Source organism: Leucopleurus acutus, assembly GCF_964270905.1.
Source record: "Leucopleurus acutus genome assembly, chromosome: 5".
Classification (NCBI taxonomy): domain Eukaryota; kingdom Metazoa; phylum Chordata; class Mammalia; order Artiodactyla; family Delphinidae; genus Leucopleurus; species Leucopleurus acutus.
Window position 1 is genome coordinate 87439040 of NC_139147.1, and position 20340 is coordinate 87459379.

General features: G+C 43.1%; 1 protein-coding gene across 1 annotated transcript in view; it reads right to left on the reverse strand.

Annotated features, from left to right (window-relative positions):
- Window positions 1-3481: 3481 nt before the first annotated feature.
- Window positions 3482-20340, reverse strand: part of USP13 (ubiquitin specific peptidase 13) — a gene marked incomplete at its 5' end in the record, with an annotated part of 125987 nt that continues 109128 nt past the window's right edge. The window contains 2 exons of the mRNA XM_082840541.1: window positions 3482-3979; window positions 5824-5908. Coding sequence (XP_082696667.1) covers window positions 3886-3979; window positions 5824-5908 — 179 coding nt within the window. The 3' untranslated portion in view covers window positions 3482-3885. The remainder of the gene's footprint in view (window positions 3980-5823; window positions 5909-20340) is intronic.

Below are 20340 nucleotides of genomic sequence, written 5' to 3' on the forward strand. Positions count from 1 at the left end.
ACTCTTTCAGGATGACTTACTGAGTAGGGAATCTCCATGGCACTGTGTGGACGATCTTATACATCAACTTAAGGGTACAGAATCTTGTTCTGTACCCTAGGATTTTTGACCTTAGGTGAAGGATAGAATCACATTTTATCTAATCCTATCCCCCTATCCTGCCCCCAACACTGGCCATCTCCCCATTGACGGCCCACACGGATGATGTCATTTAGCAACAGTGATGCCTACCAGATGAAAAGACATCCTTTCTGTGGCAGAAAAACTTATTTGAGGATCATAGCTATGACTCAACTAGAGTAAGATAATACTCCAGAAAGGTTACAGAGTTAGCGGAAGGTAGTTCTGAGGTTTGTCAGGGCAGGTGGTGTTTTAAATAGACTTTTCATTTTTGAGGAAGATGGTAACAAAGTACCTTACCGACTGGGAAGTGGAGAGTTTCACGAGTGGGAGGAAAAAATGGGATAATCACCAAAGAAAGTAATTCCCCAAGAAATTGGGAGTAGAAGTTGGGGTGGCAAACACTAAAAACGAGGCAGGTTCTAAAGTGGGGTGCGAGAGCTGTAACAAACCAGAACCATAACGTCGAACCTCTATGTGATCCCTCGCGTCTTACATGTCTGACCAAGGTAGTAACTGCAGGAAAATAAAAATAGAACCGAATGCTAGAGCAGAAAGGGACTTCTGAGCTTATCTGGTCTAACCCACTCATTTTAAGGAAAAAGGCCTAGAGAGGTAAAGCGACTCGGCCCCACCACACTTAGAAGTGGGGTTGGGCTACAAATGCAGGTGCTCGCACTATGAATTGCAGGTAAGGCTCCATCCAGTTCAGGTCAAGGGAAAAAACAATGTTGGGAATAGCAGGCTCAAGCTACGCCCTACAGCCCACGGTGAACACGGGGCAATGGCAAGCACATTCTCTTGTAGGTGGGAGAAAACAGCAAGTCAATTCAGAACATTAAAGCAATGTTGACAAAATGGCATTAAAACATGACTCTTCTTTAATAGTCCTTCCCCCATACTTTTTCTCCCCTTGAAAAAAAAAAAAATCCCAATCTGAACCAAACTGGATTTCTGATTAGTTGTGTGGGCATTTAGATCAATTGACAAAACAAAAACTTTGATACGCTGTCTTTTCCAAAGACACATTCATCAGGATTTTGCACAAATGGATATCAAAAGATATTTACAGGAAGAAAGTGCTCTTTCACACATACACCCACGCAGTGAGAATTTTCACAATTACACCACCACACCTCACACAGAAGATGCCTAACAGGCTGATGAGCAGTTGACAAAATACACACATTATTCCAGTTTTTAGTCATAAATAATCTCATCGACATACGTGTGTAAAATTGAGCAGTATATTCCACACTCTGATTCCAGGGAAGCCTGCCTTGAATATATTAAGATATACATACAAATACATTTATAAGCATGAAAGAAAACCAATATTTGCTCCAGTTTTCCCAACTCTCAATCTGAAATAAAGAACAGCACATATATAAAACTTTGCCTTGTAGAAATAGCCCTTTGTCTTGTGAGGAGAAAAAAAAGGCAGCCATATTCCACTTTCTTACGATAGGCTTAGGTACCAAAAGGGCTAAATGTCTTTTTCTGCTTAATGAATTAAGTAATGTGGAGCCTGTAATCTTATATACTGACTTTACACCATTCACTTTGTAAGATTTTATTATAAAATTTTTTAATTTGCTCAAAATACACATGCCAACTTTGTCCACATTTCAATCCAAAGCCCCAATCCCCCTCCCACCCCCAGAAAAGGTCTTTCCTTTGTAACAGCGGTGAAAAGAAGTCACTTTTGATGTGTGTTTGGAGTCACTATTCTATGGTACTACAGCCCTAAGGAAACGGGACTCCGTAAGGCTGCTTAGCCTGGGGGTTTCTGCAGGAATCAGGGACTCGTGTCACCGAGCGGGGCTGCTTTGGGGTGTCCAAGACAATGTGAAAAGGTGACACCAGTGGGCAGAGTTTAGTCGAGATTTACTGCCCCATGAGCTCCCTCCTTCTGCCAATCTCATTTGTTCCCGAACTGAAGAAAACGTCAGAGGAGAGAAGAGAGGAAGCACGCTCTACTAGGGCCCACCCACTGGGCACACCACCTGCTGCTCTTCAAATGGTCAGCGATCAGATCTCTCCAGGTCCACAAAGCACAGGTGGAAAGAGAGGGCAGGGGGTCATCACACCACTGGGCACATAAGGAAAGATGAGGGACTTGCCCAGCTACGGGCCGCACCCAGGTCCACGGGCCACAGGCCTCGGGCTCTGCATCCCTTGCTCACGTCTCCTGTGAGAAGGGCCCCAATCACTAACCAGCACCCTGATTGTTCATAACTCACATGTCATAATCCAACTTCCAGACTTCACAGAATTGTGGAATTCTGTGCTATATTTCACCCAGTTGGTTCTACTTTATTTTCCTACAGTCTCCAGGAAGATCCTTTCTACCAATCAAATGCATATTAAGCAGACAGCAATAAGTCCTTTTTTATTTGACTGAATAATCTGAAATAGAAATTCCAGAGACCCTAGCATTTGGTACAGAGCAGTAGGAGAATTACAGAGCACTATCGTTCCACTTTTTCATCACATCTGAAACTCTGATTTAATCCCAGGTTGCAACTAAAATGCTGAAACACCGAAACAGAAACGATGGTCTTTCATAATGTCATATAAAGTTTCTTTGCATCTGAAACCCTTAAACTGCTGAAGATCACACTGTTGGTCACAGCAGATAAGCAGTGAAGGTAAGTCAGGAGGTGATTAGCCAACAAAGGGCAGAGATGAGACTCTGGCCCCAGAACACATAGAAATGAAGACAAGCAAAGAGCTGGGGATGAGAAAATTACAGACAAATTTGGGGCACTTAACATGATTCCAGCGAGTTGTCATGTGTCATGGTAAGAAGAGATCAGCTATTTTAACTAACAGTACACATGACTATGCCTTGGGGGAAGGGCTGCTGAGAAACAGAATTCATCTACCTTTGGCAAAGAACAACACTGTGCTGCTGGGGGCATCTGCGTTCACGCGACCAAATGTCACAAACCCAACTGAATTCTGGACAGCACTGAAAGGGACAACAGCCCTTTTGACGCCTGAAAATCTAAGCGGGGAACTAATTTTTTAAACTGTTCCTGAGTTAGAGTTTCTTTAAAATATTGACTTGCTTTTTCCAGCTATGCTTACTACCAACTATTTTAACCTTTAAAAACCAACCCGTCACAGATTTTCTAGTTGACTATAAAGGTCTCACACTCTCAGTCGCATTCTCACACACATTCACACACTCGTATTATGAATTTTGATATGATTAAATTAAAAATATCTTTCATTGTAGATGTTCTAATCTACTCTACATGGAGAGGTCAGAAATCATTGTGTGTCATGAAAAAAACTTATGTCACAAATAAAGCCCAGCCCAGTTACTGATTTTCGATATGAAACGAAAGTGGGCTTTTTGTTTACGGTGGGTAGGTGACACGACTGGCCCCATTACTTGGTTCCTCTGGAGGCCACTATCGCCGACCCCCAAAGCAGAACAGAGGATTGGCGGCACTTCCTGCTGTTGATGCGCCAGTGGCAGATCCCCCACCAGCAACAGGAATACTTTTTTTTTAACCATCCTCTTCTTAAACATTTATAAAAAGAAAAATTATCTACAGTAGTGTATCATCACTAATAGAAATTTCCTCCCGGTTCTACTTCAGAAGGCGTCAAATGATGTTCTTTAAATAAACTATAAATACCCCATGTATTCCCTCATGTCTGGCTGTCCCAACTTCTTACTTTTTTTTTTTTTTTTTTTTGGCAAATTAAAAAGGTGTATGGCTTCTTCTCGCCAATTTGTACATCTGAGGTTTAGCTTGGTATCCTGCGGTAAAAGTACATGTAGCCCAGGTCTTTAGGGGGCCTTTCTGAGGCACAAACTTTGTGGTCATTGTAGATCACCCATCTGAAAACAAAAGACAGAAGCATTTGATGGATTTAAGTCAGTTCCAGGAAACTCTGCAGGAGAAAGTTACTGCACCATACTTAAAATAATCAAGATGGTTTAAGATAAACCAAACTCAAGTCTGTTGTATAAAAAGAAACAGAAGGCTGGTGGAAAATTACAACTGCTTTTTTATTCTCAAGTTCAATCAAAAAGTAGTTCCTAAGGAGCCTCCAAACATTTCCACTTGTAGAAATCCATAGATGGCCTCAGAACTTCAGTCAAAGAAGTATGTGTTTTTTTCAGCCTTAGGTATAAAACTAGCTAAAAATCAGGGCTACCCTGGTGGCGCAGTGGTTGAGAGTCCGCCTGCCGATGCAGGGGACACGGGTTCGTGCCCCGGTCTGGGATGATCCCACATGCCACGGAGCGGCTGGCCCCGTGAGCCATGGCCGCTGAGCCTGCGCGTCCAGAGCCTGTGCTCCGCAACGGGAGAGACCACAACAGTGAGAGGCCCGCGTACCACAAAAAAAAAAAAAAAAAAAAACTAGCTAAAAATCAGAAGTAAATAGACATGCAGTGAACTATTATACACCTATTAAAATGTCTTTGAAGAATATCTGGTAAAGTAAGAAAATAATCACAATATAATATGAAGTGGGAGAAAGCAGGTTACGAAATTGTAAGTACTGTGTACAAACTTTAAGGTTTTAGAAAAGTTGTAAATACAGACATACACATACCCTCTCCCAGTGAAAACAATGAAACAAAGGGAAACGTATCAAAATACAGACAATGGTTCTCTCTAGGCTTCCAAATAACACATTCTCTGTATGTTTTTGTATTTTACAAATTCCTTATAATGAATTTCATGGCTTTTTAAATTATAATTAAGCTATTTTTCTTAAGAAAAGTATTTTTAAAAGAGCTATCATGCTTGGTAATAAAAAGGATTCACTATAAATCAAGTTCCTGTGCTCAACTATTTTATTAATCAAGTTGAGAAGACAAGACTAAAAGACACACCAAAAAGGAACACAGTGGGTTCCTGACTGGGAACCAGTCACTTCTGCAGTACGAGGTCAACATCCTACCAGGAGAGGGCAAGGTTACGTGTTTCTCCAGTGTCCATGTGGCCCAAGCACTGCCTCAAGCAGGGGTGCTGACCCACAGGCCAGGCCACTCAGTGGGAACTCAAGGAAGGGAAACCAGTGGGGCCCGTGGGGATCCAGCCCCGGAAGAAGGTTCTGAAGAGAGCAGCGGCCTTACACCCCCCTCACAACTGTCTCATTCCTAGCTCACCACACACCTAACAATTCTTAAGAAGGCAAAGCTACAATAGGGCAAACACTGGGTGTTGGAGTTACCAGATAAAACACAGGATACCCAGTCAAGTTTGAATCTCACATAAGCAACAAATACTTTTTTAATACAAGTATGTCCCATGCAACAGCTGAGACATATTTATACTAAAAAGTTATTCATTATGTGAAACTCAAACATAATAGGGCATCCTGGTTTTCTTGTTTTGTTTCGTTTTGTTGGCTAAACCTGGCAACCCTGGGGAGGTTCCAAATATGGACACACATTCTGCTGCGGGATGCGTCTTTACTTTGGGAGGTCCCCTTGCTATGTCAGTGAAGAGTGACTCTGAATACTAGCTCTGACACAGCTGCAAACATCAAGCTATTTAGCCTGTCTGAGCCTTAGTGCCCTGATGTGTAAAATGGCTTTAAGAGTCTATCCCTACAAGACCATTATGAAAACCAAATGAGGTAACATATGAAACACCTAGTGGAGTGCCTGGTACATAGCAGGTCCTCAGTAAAACATAGATATTATTTTACCTTCTCAAAAAGACTCACCTTCCTTCCTTTTTGATGTGACAAACGTAGTGTCCACTCATGGTAGATGTCCCCATGTGACTGATGAACGCAAATAATTCATACACTATGAAAGAGGAAACAACTCAGTTACAAGGCAGCATTTCTAGAAATCAATAGCACTTCTGACCAGAATTTAAAGCCAACGAGAGTGTAATCCAGCAACTGTTCAGAATGAAAGACAGTCTATTTACTACGTTGAGAACACACCCACCTACCCAAAGTGACAGCAACTTCAACCTGCAAATTCATAATAAAGCAGGACATGAACTTTACAGCTGACCTTAAGCTCCTATCTGAAAGGGGATTAAAAGTCCCACAGCCCAGTCTGGTGGCAAGCTCATGGGTCTCAAAGGGTAGTCCCAGCTCCATCACTTCCAAGCGGCATGAGGGTGGAGAAGTTGTTTCATCTCTCGGAGCCCATTTCTTCACAGAAATGAAAAATCCACCCACTTCACAAGGTTGTATGAGGCTTAAATGAGCAATTCGGACTAAAATACCACACAAATGTCAGGATTAGGAGGAAGACAGCAGATAGGTGTTATCATTTATAGAAAGGGATAATGCTCAGAAATGCGTCTTGTGATTTCTGACTGGCTCATGATTATAACCTCTATGGGACCAAAATTCAGGCTTCATGCCTTCTGAACAAGGAGATATATAGCCTCCTGGAGCTTAAGATGGATGTTTATTCTCTAACAAGTATCTGCTGTCATCTTGCACAGCATATGCTGTACCAAATCCACGGTGAAGGAATTTCAGCTCATTCCCCCACCCACCGCCCCCCAGCCAATCCTAGGCCTGCACAACACCTGCAAAGTGGCTTCCACAGACTGGCACCAGTGCAACTCCGCAAACTGCTGCAGACTACGACGGGACAGGTACAGAAACGGAGTTAGCGTTTACAGACTCTTATAATAATTGGAGAGGAATATTCATGTCTGTTGAATCTAATTAAGGAAAACAACGGGCTTGCATATTCATTGTTTTTGGTACTCAAGTTTTGTTGTGTTTTGCAAGTGTACTGGTTCTGGACAGACCCTTTTCCTCGCTCCTCCCTCTCTCATTCTTTCTCCCTCTTGCCATTCACCAATGCTCATCCACATATTCAGCTGTGAATCCCCAGTCCTCATCTTAGCCTTCGGCGCATCACATACTGTAGACCACTTCTCCTCCTTCCCCAAACATCTGCTCCCAGGACATGGCTGTCTTTTGTTTTCCAGGTGCCTCACTGGCTTCTCCTCTTCTCCTGACTTTTAAACATTGGTGACCTGGGGCTCTGACCTCAAGCCTTTCTTCCCTCTCTCTACCTTCTCTCTCTCTCTCTCTCTCTCTCTCTCTATATATATATATATATATATATATCTCTTCTCTCTCTCTCTCTTCTCTCTATCTTCTCTCTCTCTCTCTCTTCTATCTTCTCTCTCTCTCTCACATACGCGCACACGCAAACACACACACACACACACACACACACATACACACACACACACACACACACACACCCTGTATATTCTCATCCTCTCTCTGCCACCTCCCCTACCCCTTCCCTCTCTGGTTGATCTCATCCAGTCTCATGGCATTAAATGGAATTATGTTCTTAATTTCATTTCCAGAATGTTCACTGCTAACGTACAGAACCACAATTGAATTTTGTATATTGGTCTTGTTTCCTGCAACCTTTCTGAATCCATTTATTAGTTCTAATAGTTCTAATAGTTTTTAAAGTAGATTCCTTAGGATTTTCTATATACAAGACCATGTCATCTGCAAACAGAATTAGTTTTACTTCTTCCTTGCTTATCTGGATGTCTTTTCTTGCTTATCTGGATTTCTTTTTCTTGCTTAACTGCCATGGCTAGTACCTCTTTCACAATGTTAAATAGATGTGGCAAGAGTGGACATCCTTGTCTTGTTCCTGCTCTTAGGGGAAAAGCATTCAGTCTTCACCATGAAGCATGATGTGAGCTGTGGTTTTTTGATAGGTACCATTTATTAGGTTGAGGAAGTTCCCTTTCATTCCCAGTTTGTTGAGCATTCTCTCCTCAGCTTTATCCATCTCAATTCTCCCAGTAACTCAGGACAAAATCTGGACTCCTCTCTCCCACTGTTTACACACATCCAATCCATCAGCAAATCCTCCAAAAATATATCCAGCATTTCCTTCAAAATATATGCAGAATCCAACGACTTCCTACCACCTCCACTAGTAAGCCCCAATCCAAGTTACCATCATCTCTTGTCTGAATTATTACAATAGCCTCCCCTCCTAACGGGGCTCCCTGCTTCCTCCCTTACCCCTACCAACCACTCTCAGTATGGCTGCAAATCTCACTCTAACGATGACCTAATGAGGTGCCCCCACCTCCTTCCACTCTCCCCCTCCACTCCAGCTCCTCCAGCCTCCTGGGTTCTCCTCAAACACAACGGCTACTCCTCTCACTGACAGAGAAGGCTTCAAGCCCCACACCTACGGTCCCTCTATCTGAAACTCTTCTTTCAGATGCCACGTGATCCAGTCCTCACTTCATGGAGGTCTCAGATCAAATGTCATCTCAGAGAGGCCTTCCTTATAAATAGCAACTCCTCCCTCCTTCCACCCCACCCTCACCCCAACCTTGTTTTACTGTTGTCCACGGAGCTCAAAATAACACCATATCACACACTTGTGTATTTACTTACTGTCTATTTCCTTTTATCCCAGGCTAGAACATAGCTCCATAAGGATGAGAAGTTTGTTTGGGATTTTTTGGGGTTTTGTTTTTTTTTTTTTTTAGTTTTATAAACTCACCAAATATATATATATATATATATTTTTTTTTTTTGGTTGTGATTTTTAATTTTATTAATTTGGATTAAATCGATCTTTTTGTGATATTAACCCTTTCCAGGATGGAAAGGTACTATATCTTTTTTTTTTTTTTTTAACATCTTTATTGGGGTATAATTGCTTTACAATGGTGTGTTAGTTTCTGCTTTATAACAAAGTGAATCAGTCATACATAAACATATGTTCCCATATGTCTTCCCTGTTGCGTCTCCCTCCCTCCCACCCTCCCTATCCCACCCCTCCAGGCTGTCACAAAGCACCGAGTCAATATCCCTGTGCCATGCGGCTGCTTCCCACTAGCTATCTACCTTACTACGTTTGTTAGTGTGTATATGCCCATGACTCTCTCTCGCCCTGTCACAGCTCACCCTTCCCCCTCCCCATAACCTCAAGTCCGTTCTCTAGGAGGTCTGCGTCTAAATATATATATTTTTAATTTCATTTGTCTGTTGTGTTTACTGGAATATTCCAGACACAGAGAACAGTGCTCAGCATGCAGTAGGCATGGCTCCCTTCACCCCATGTCCTCACTTGTTTTTCTATCTTTTCATATTGTATACATTTTTATAAACCCCCTACCAAAGTATAAATTGGGGTATAAATTAGTGAAATAATTATTTTAAAAAGAAATGAATCAGAGGGGATTGCCTTTCCCATCCTTAACTAAGTTTCTGTCACTAGCTATCACATCAGCTGACAACCCTCAACACACACACACCGAAAAAAAAAAAATCACAGGTTTGAAACAGAAACCAGGCAAAAACAGTTGTGAATGACAATCATTTTGCCTGGCACTTAGTGATCCAGGGACCCTACCCTTGTCGGCCCTCCCCAGTGTTCCCCATCACTAAGAACCCATCCCCACCCTAGTAAACAAGAGAGAGTGTAGGCTGAGACTTTTTCATGTTCCTAGACCCTGGTTGGTTTTTAAAGCTCTCTAGGAATAATTTTATATCAAATTCCAAATCCTCAATTTGAGAGATACGGGGCTGGTCTCCCACAAGGTGGCTGCCCTCTTAGAATTTTCATGGAATGAAGAGAGTATGTGATCCTCCGAAGAAGGCTTTTCCCTCACAAGAAACTCTCCCCCAAAACAATGCCTTAAATAACTGAACAGAGTATTTAATGAGCACTTCTCACCATAAGCCAGGGTCATTTCAGTGAAACATTGCTCAGATACCAACAAGCCAACATGTTAACAAAATAGACAGACATAGAGAAAAGAACAAATCCACACACTCCAACACACCCAAACATGTCATTAAGCCCCCAAAGGCATTTTCCCCTCTTTAGTTAAAAGCAATTAATTCACGTGTATACTCAAAATCATAAAAATAAAGAAAAAAATATTAGCATAAATCTCAGTCCTGTAATTAAAATTAACTGTGTTTATCAATAGAAGCGACCACTCCATGCATTATTCAAGCCCTCCTGCTAGGAACCAACAGCAAAAGAGAATCTCGATAAATCTGCAAAAATTCAACAGGTAAGAAATCTCAATTTATCTTTGTTTCCAAAGAGAAAGTCAAGGTGAATAAACCAGACAGGGAAGCCACTTGCTGATTCTTCTCCTTGTTCCCAGAGGTCTCCCTCCAAAAATAGCATCACCACACTCTCAAAAAGTACAGAGACCCCTTTTTATATAGCTAGAAAAGGCATTTTTAAGCAAGGTAAATCAGTTCAAAAATGTTGACTTGTAACCGAGCAGGACCCTATGGGGCCTTCCCGGGACAGACCCCTCCCCATATCCTCTGCTTTAGCTACTCTCTGTACCTAGACAACAGTATTTGATGCACATTTCCTGAGTTGTTTTACAGATGTGAAAACTCCGCATCAAATGGAAGATGTTCACTACTTGATGATCATGAGTACATGGCCCCCAGGCCTACTGGAGCCTGAGGATTGATAATGTCAACTCCTGTGACACCACCCTGTTGCCTCACCATCAGCCAATCAGAGAACTGTGCACAGGCTGATCACATAACCTGCGACACACCTCCCTCACCTGGCTTTTAAAAATGCTTTGCTGAGGGCTTCCCTGGTGGCGCGGTGGTTGAGGGTCTGCCTGCCGATGCAGGGGACGTGGGTTCGTGCCCCGGTCCGGGAAGATCCCACATGTCGCGGAGCAGCTGGGCCCGTGAGCCATGGCCGCTGAGCCTGTGCTCCACAACGGGAGAGGTCACAACAGTGAGAGGCCCGCGTACAGAAAAAAAAAAAAAAAAAAAAAAATGCTTTGCCGAAACCTGTGGGGGGAGCTCGGGGTATTTTTTGAGCATGAGCAACCCGTTCCCTTGCATGGTCCTGCGATAAACCTTTCTCTGCTCCAAACTCTGATGTCTCGGTTTGTTTGGTCGCACTGTGCGTCGGGCAAAAGAACTTGCGCTAACAGACTTTCAACAGGGAAGCTTTCAAAGTACCCGGAAGAACTGGACAAAACTGCCTAAACCACTTTGGCCAACAGAGTCCCTCTAATGAGCCAGAATTAAACTGTCTGAAACTAGCATCCCCACTTCCCTCTCCCAACAAATCCCATCCTTTTCTGAACCTAGGAACATGTTCACAACCTTTCTAATACAAAGAACTTTTTAACATCAAAATTTTACCACCTCCACCCAACATAATAAGGGATTGAACTTGATTTTATTCTTTGAGAAAGCACTGTCAGAAAAATTATATGCAAACTTGGAAAGTAGAAGGGGTAGGCAGAATGCCCTTTTGTATCATGTGGAGGAAAGGCCACCCAAGGATGGTCTAGGGTAGGGACTGGCATACGATGCCCCATAGGCCAAATCCAGCTCACAGCCTGTTTCTGTGCTGCCCAGAAGAAAGGGGGAAAGAAGGGGGACAGAAATATGAGACGACAAGTGTATGGCCCGTGAAGCCTGAAACATTTACTATCTGGACCTTCAGAGAAAAAATGTGCTGGCCCCTGGTCTAGGGGAATGAACTTAGTTCATCTCACTACTTACTACTGATTAAAGAAAGCTTCCAAACTTAGTGAAGTTACTTGTTAAGTTGTAGATTTTTGTCTGGGAAAGATATCAAAAAATTCTCTCCAGTGGAATATATATAGACGTACCTCAGAGAGATTGTGAGCTCTGTTCCAGACCACCACAATGAAGCAAATATCAAAATAAAGCGAGTCCCATGAAGTTTTTTGGTTTCCCAGTGCATATAAATAAAAGCTATGTTACACTATACTGTAGCCTCTTAGGTATGCAATAGCATTATGTCTAAAAAAGCAATGTACATATCTTAATTTAAAAATACTTTAAGGCTAAAAAATGCTAACCATCATCTGAGCCTTCAGCAAGTTGTAATCTTTTTGCTGGTGGAGGGTCTGAAATATTGCAAGAATGACCAAAATGTGACACAGAGATACTAAGTGAGCAAATGCTGTTGGAAACATGGCGCCAACAGTCTTGCTTGAGGCATCGTTGCCATAAGCCTTCACTTTGTAAAAAACACAATGTCTCTGAAGCACAACAAAGCGAAGCACAAAACGAGGTCCACCTGTGTGTATGTTGCCTCCCATTTCAGTTCTACAAGGATCAAGCCAACAGCCACTGCAGATGCCCCCTCCAAAGTTTTCTTAGAACACTGATCTGCTTTTGGTAACAGACTCTAAACTTTCTTTATCTGTTAAGTAATCTGTTGTAACTTTCTGTATCTGCCTTTAAAATCTTTTACTGTCACTTTGATTCAATGAATAGATATTGTTTCACAGTGACCTATGATCCTATGTGACCAAGTGTTTTAAAACCATTTGCTATCTTTGACAAAATTTCCCAAGTCAAATTCTAAATGAAATTCTTTTGACGTCTAGCTAACTTTGGGATGCTTCCAAGGGCCCTTGAAACAACCCAAAGAGAGGTATTAAACTTATTAGACTTATTAGGTATGTTAAATTACATGGGAAACATTGTCAAATAAGTGGTGATAAACCTTCTTAGGTTATATTATATGGGTAGATGTCATTAATATAGATATTCCAAAAATTATATGGAATTCCTAAAAATCTGGTATATCCTGGTATAATGTTACCAGTCATAATTCTGGTTATTATCTTAAAATGCTGTTTGTCCTAGAAATAACCAAGTTTCTTATCAGTTGCATTATAATATGTTTAACCATGCCATTTTAAGTCTTTTGTCATTGTGCTACCGAGTCCAAGCTCGCTCTGCTCACTGCACGACAGGCCAGTAAGTCAGAAACAGGGTGCTGAGGCAAGGAATACGACTTTATTCAGAAAGCCAGCAGACCGAGAAGATGGCAGACTAAAGTCTCAAAATAACCATCTTATCAGGGTTTGGATGCCAGTTTCTTTTATAGCACAGAGATCGGGAGGAGATGAGGAAGAAAAGTAAAAAGGCCATAAGTTTTGCAAATATCACCTGGAATGGCCAGCCTGGGGAGGGGATGTGTTCATTTCTTCTTTCTTGTAGCCATCCACAGGTGGAGAGGGTCCGGAGGTTTGCCTGAACAAAGGCACTTTAGTTTAACATTCAGGCAGAGGGGCAAGGTTCCCCAAGGCAGGCCATTATGTATATAGACAGTATCCTTTTAGTGAACAAAAGCGTCGGAAAGCAAAGGTTAAAGTAAAAGAAACAGATCCGGGCTTCCCTGGTGGTGCAGTGGTTGAGAGTCCGCCTGCCAATGCAGGGAACACGGATTCGCGCCCCAGTCTGGGAAGATCGCCGAGCGGCTGGGTCCGTGAGCCATGGCCGCTGAGCCTGCGCGTCTGGAGCCTGTGCTCCGCAGGGGGAGAGGCCACAGCAGTGAGACGCCCGCGTACCGCAAAAAAAAAAAAAAAAAAAAAAAAAAAAAAAAGAAACAGATGCAACATGTAATCAGGTTTGGCTCTTCCCTGTTACAATTCCCCACTGTCAATGTCCATTCCACAATCTTGTAGAAAAACGGGTGACAAAGTCAGATGGATCTTCCTGGGAGTGTTCACCATCAGTGCCAGTGTTCCAAACATTGTTTCTTTTGTTCCTCTCTGGAAAGTGTCTCCTTTACTCCTGTAGTCTTAAAAAAGTATTCACAACCTAAAAGTTGAGAGTTATGATCTATTCAGCGGGAATTTTGAGGGCTTCAATCCCAGGAGGCACCATCTCAAGTTAAGGAATTTTCTATGTATGGGAAAATGCACTGAAATCACTCCCTTGATATGCACCTCAGCTATCTGGGGCCTGTATCCTGTATTTTCATACCCTGAGTTTCCTCAGGGCCCACGGCACACATTGGAGGGCTGCAATCACTAATGACTGATGTGGCAGGAAATATTTCATTTCTCAGATCCTCTCCTCTTGGTCAGGATTTTGACCAACACTGGGAGACATTTCATGATCAAATTTGTCTCACGGCACTGGGAGGCTCATCCCAGATCAGGCGAAAATTCTTTTTTTTTGGCGGTACACGGGCCTCTCCCGCTGCGGAGCACAGGCTCCGGACGCGCAGGCTCAGCGGCCATGGCTCACGGGCCCAGCCGCTCCGCGGCAATGTGGGATCTTCCCGGACCGGGGCACGAACCCGTGTCCCCTGCATCGGCAGGCGGACTCCCAACCACTGCGCCACCAGGGAAGTCCCAGGCGAAAATTCTTGATATGCCACTCCAGGTGCTAGTTTTCGGATTAGGCCCTATTGATAATTAAAGATTCTCTGGATCCTCTCTCTAATTATGATCCAGGAGACATTTTCCCTTGTTGCTTCTTCCCATACCTAGAATCACACTATTACAATTATTTTATGTTATAAATGTGACCTATTTCCTCAAGACGTTTAGCCGATAGAAGTTTTGTTGGAGGCCTGGTTACGCACTGGGTACTTTAAGAGACAACAATCTTATAAAATAGATGGGATATAAGTAATGCAGCTAGTAACACTGACAAAGACAGAGTGCAGCAGGGAGAAACAAAGCACAAACAATTGGCTTACAAAGGTATAATTTACCAAATTACTTCAAGTCATAATTAGTTTAAGGGGAAGGTTTTCCTTACACCTGGAAAACACAGATTTAAACCATTTTTCTGACAGAAATCATAAAAATTATAACCATATTCACCAGTTTACTCAGTCTTATGTAACTAAATCCTTCTTGTTAACAGCTTTATGAAGCCATCAGGTTTCCCATTAGAACTCTTCGACTTCCTACCCAGTTCACCACGATGGTCTGAAAGTCAGAAACTTGTATTTATCCAAAGCTCCTTTCTATAAATCTTCTTGAAGAGGAAGCATTTTTGCAAAGGCGTCAGAGTGAAACCATAACTGTCTATAATGACGAAAGACTTAAGAAGGCACGTTTAAATCTGATTACAGTGCAATTGACAAAGTAACTTGGTTACTGCTGAGACATGGAACACTTTTAGATAATAACTAGAATTATGACTGATAACATTTTACCAGGACATACCAAATTTTAGGAACTCCATATAATCTCTAGAATACCTGTATCATTTGCCATACAATATAACCCAAGAAGATTTATTACTTACCTGACAACACTTCCCACCTAATTCAACGTACCAAGTGAACCTAATTAGTTAATATTTCTCTTTGGGATGTTTCAGGGGCCCTTTGAAGCATCCCAAAGTTAGCTAGAGGTCAAAGGAGCTTCATAATTTGATTTGGGAAGTTTTGTCAAAAAAAAGTCAAAAGGGTTTAAAACAGTCAGATAGGATCACAGGTCACTGTGAAACAATAGTTATTCACTTAACCTAAGTAACAATAAAAGATTTCAAAGGCAAATATAGAACAGATCACTTAAAAGGTAGAGAAACTTAAAATCTGTTAGCAAAGGCAGTTCAAAATCCTAAGAAACCTTGTCTTCTTAACAAAGAGAAAAGCCACATCCAAGTTTTGCAACAGCTTACTTTTAAAATTTATTTACTCAAACTTATTTTAAACTTAGTCAATCCTGACCATGAACAAAACTCTTTTCTTGGGGTCCACCTTCCAAACCTTCCATCACTTAATTCATTTTCGCACAATTCTAACTTTCAAGTTGTCTAATATCTGGAGAGATTAATTTTAGATAGACATTCCTAAAAGATCATTATTTTTTAAAGTTCACCTAAAGCTCTTACCTCATTTGCATTTTCTTAAAAGTTTCTTCACATCAAGTTACTTTCCTTGATGACAAATTTGCAACAGCTATAACAAGATTTTATTTAGCTTATATTAAACCTAGGCACAATAAAAGTACTATACCTGATGACGCTAATTACATGTATTAATTAGATCAACAAACATTAATACTGAATATGTCTCAGTTCACGTGAACCTGAAACTCATTTAGCTTAATTTTTCTTGTATTTTTCTTGTATTTTCTTGTGTTTAGAATTGGTTTGTAAGCGCTTACTTTTCTTTAAGCCAATTAAATAGAGCTCATCCACAAGTCAACCTCAGCAATGTTATCCGAAGACAAAGACACATACAAGGACACAAGCACAGAGACATCACAGTTCTCATTTCAAAATTTCAGCCCTGAGTCAGGTACAACAATGTAAAACCCATCAGTTCACAAAAAGAGGTTGGATTAAAATTAGGTTTCTGGCAGATGGAACAAATCAAGCTCACTTGTCTAGATGGCTGAATTTTTATAGACAATACACTTAGGTTTTTTATTTAGCCTTGACAATTTCTAAATTACTTCACCCTCTTTTCAAAGTTTGCATTTTAAAAAGACGGCAGAAATGAGGGTTCCTGAGAAGACCAGATAGGACATTTGCATCTCAAAGACACAGGCAAGTTTTTCCTAGGATGACTTTGTTTCCCCTTTATTTAATATTTACAAGCGTCTTAAGATAAATAGGGAAGGTAGTCAATCAACTTGTTCCCCACTGTCAAAGTTACCTGCGGCTCCTGTGGGGAAATTAGAATCTGACGCCTCAAGTCCAAGGGAGTCCCCCTGGCCTCTTACAGGATGTCAGCGCAAGGGAAACTGCCCTGCTGCGGAAGCGGCTCCCAGTCCGAATTGGGTGCCCTGTGGAGTCTTAGCTGGTGATATTAAATCAGGCTCCTGTGCTCCAAGGGTTAACAAAGAAACTTCTATTAGATACCCACGGGTAGGGGAAACAGGAGGCAGTGAATATCATGGTGGCATGCGGGGTGGGCAGTTGGAACAACTGCCGGTACAGCCTGCTCTTTGGCAAAACACTTCTAACTGCGAGATCCTGTGATAATTGAGTGAGCCATTCAGGGGCCATCGCTCTTCTGATCTTACATATTGGGTCCACATCCTATTACAATGGTACATCATGTCTTTCTTAGTCAGAGGCTCCCGGCTATGTTTAGCCCATTTATCTAATATACGCTCCAAAGGGCTCTCCTTCGGGATGGATGGAGTATTTCCTATTTTTTATAAGTTTGATAACACCAAAACACAAAAGACGCAAACAAATTCCAACACAAAAGGCCCAAGCAAATTCTAGCATCGATGCACGCAAAACCAAGACCAAAACCAACGGTTCCCGAATCAGACAGACTTACCCTACAAAACCAACAAATTAGTTCCCAAATCAGGTAGACTTACCCTACAAAACCAACGAACTAGTTCCCTACCGAACCGGTCCCAAATCAGGTAGAGTCTGACGACAAGTCCCCCCTCCAACAGGGTACCCCAATCAAACAAACTGGCTTATCCCGTAAAGGAAAAGCCCAAACTGAGAGGGGAATGTGTTCCGGGTGTGCACACCGGAGCGACTTACCCTACAAACTCGAGTTCCCCAACTCGCGACACAAAAGGATACACAAAACCAAAACAAGATCAAGACCACAACCAACGAACCGGTTACCAAACTGGGTAGACTTACCAATCTCTACAAAATCGAGTCTGTGGACTTGCGGAAGTTGGTCGGTTCCTTGCTTCAACTGCCAAGCGCTGGGGTAGCTGGTGCCGCTTCAGGGAATTTTGAAGGGAAGACCCTCAGGACAAATGGTCCTAGCAGCAGCCAGGGCCTTGTCCCAGTGTTCCTGACCGGGCCCGGCTGGCCAAGCCAAACTTGTTACCGAGTCCAAGCTCGCTCTGCTCGCTGCACAACAGGCCAATAAATGGGAGACAAGGTGCTGAGGCAAGGAATACGACTTTATTCGGAAAGCTGGCAGACCGAAAAGATGGCTGAAGTCTCAATATTTTAAATATTTTGACCGAAATCTCAAACTAACCATCTTATCGGGGTTTGGATGCCAGTTTGGATGCACAGAGAGGGGGAAGAGATGAGGAAGTAAAGTAAAAAGGCCATAAGTTTTGCAAATATCACCTGGAATGGCCAGCCTCGGGGAGGGGATGTGTTCATTTCTTCTTTCTTGTAGCCATCCACAGGTGGAGAGGGTCCGGATGTTTGCCTGAACAAAGGCACTTTGGTTTAACATTCAGGCAGAGGGGCAGGGTTCCCCGAGGCAGGCCATTATGTACAGACAGTATCCTTTTAGTGAACAAAAGCAGCGGAAAGCAAAGGTTAAAGTAAAAGAAACAGATCCAACATGTAGTCAGGTTTGGCTCTTCCCTGTTATAACTGTTTTACTCTGATGCTTTTACAAAATGAAGATCTTCAAGAAGATCCATAAAAAGGACTTTTTGACAAATATAAGTTTCTGATGACTTTTAGATCATACTACTAAACTGGGTAAGAAATTACGAAACTAATAGAAAACCTGATGGTGTGGGACTCGAGGGACATTGTTCCAGCTAATGATTAAGAACTCTCCAGACAATAGGGGCTTCTTAGACAATGGGTGAATTTCCAGGATGTCCGGCCCCCTTCCGAGAAGGAGGGAGATAACAAAATGTAAAAAAGGTGTCTGTCAAAGACCAATCAGGCAGCTGGGGACAAGTTCCCTCTCTGGTCCGAGCCTAAGCCGGGACCAATCAGCAGGAGAACACAACCAAATCTATAATTTACATACGGGGAAGTGGGAACCTATAAAACTGACATATTCGCGCCCAGAAGGGTTCCTTCTTCGACCTCCTGCGTGAGGACCAAGGAACCCCGGTGCACCGGCCCTCAATAAACCTCTTGCGTTTTGCATCGACTTCCGACTCTTCTTGTTTCCTGGGCGAGTCGAAACTCCTAGGAGACCGCGAAGGTCTAACATTTGGGGGCTCGTCCGGGATTCCACTCGCCCCGGACCACAAGAACATCGGGAGTTGGAGGTACCAGGTAAGCTCGAGCTTGATTGTCTGTTTGTCCTTTGTTCTTTGTGGGCCATTATCGGAGGAAAGCCGTAAGAATCGGCTTATTATGGAATCTGTATCGGACCTCTGGCTAGGCAGACGTGCTAATAGCCGGCGTCCATGAGCCCTAGGGGACGCCCTGGTAGCTCATCTGGAAGGAGAGGCAAACTCTGTCTCCCCTTCACTCGGTTTCGGCAGTTCCCTTGGTGATAACTGCCATCTGAAGAGGTTTCGGTTTTGAAGCGAGCTCGCAGTGGCCCATGCGTATATGTGTTTCGTGGAGTTTTTAACTGTTTCTGTATTGTGGTCTATTCTTCTTCTCTGACGGACGACAATGGGACAAACTATGACGACTCCTCTTTCCCTTACCCTAAGCCATTGGACCGAAGTTCGGGCCAGAGCCCATAATTTTTCGCTAGAGGTAAAGAAAGGAAAGTGGCAGACTTTGTGTGCCTCTGAATGGCCAACATTTCAGATAGGATGGCCCCCCGAAGGATCCTTTTTATTAGACAAGATTAAGCTGCTGAAGTCTAAGATATTTAATATAGATCCCCACGGACATCCAGACCAAGTACCATATGTCTTGGTCTGGGAAGATTTAATTCTCTCCCCGCCTCCGTGGGTCCGGCCCTTTGTTTCCTCAACAGGTACGTCCGCGCACACATCAGCAGCGTCGGAGATATTAGCCTTAAAGAAAAACCCCAACACGGAGAAGCTACCCGACGCCCCGGATCCACCGAAGGCGATTTATCCTGACCCGCAGTCAGATTTGCTTCTTTTGGATTCCCCACCCCCTTATCCTCCGGCCCCAAATCCCCTACCACCTAGAGGACCCCCAGCTCCACTGCCCTTGGCACCAAGGGAACCATCCATGATGGAAGAAGAAAGGGGTCCCTCAGCGGGCACTAGGAGCCGGAGGGCTATCTCCCCGGACTCCACTGCCCTACCTCTTAGAGAATATGGCCCCCCCGACGGCCAAGGGAATAGACCTCTCCAATATTGGCCCTTTTCCTCTGCAGATCTTTATAATTGGAAAATGCATAACCCAACTTTTTCCGAAAATCCACAGGCCCTTACCGCTTTAATAGAATCTCTTGTTTTCTCCCACCAGCCCACATGGGATGATTGTCAGCAGCTGCTTCAGACTCTCCTAACGACTGAGGAGAGGCAACGGGTTCTTTTAGAAGCCAGAAAAAAAATGTATTAGGCGCCAATGGGCAACCTACCCAGCTGCCTAACGAGATTGATGCTGGTTTCCCACTCGTCAGGCCAAACTGGGATTTCAATGCCCCGGAAGGTAGGGAGCGCCTGAAAATGTATCGCCAGGCTCTGGTGGCGGGTCTCCATGGAGCGGCCAGACGGCCCACTAATTTGGCTAAGGTAAGGGAAGTCACTCAGGGGCCCCAGGAATCTCCAACTGTGTTCCTGGAACGTTTAATGGAAGCCTTTAGACGCTTTACCCCTTATGATCCAACTTCGGAGGAACATAGGGCTA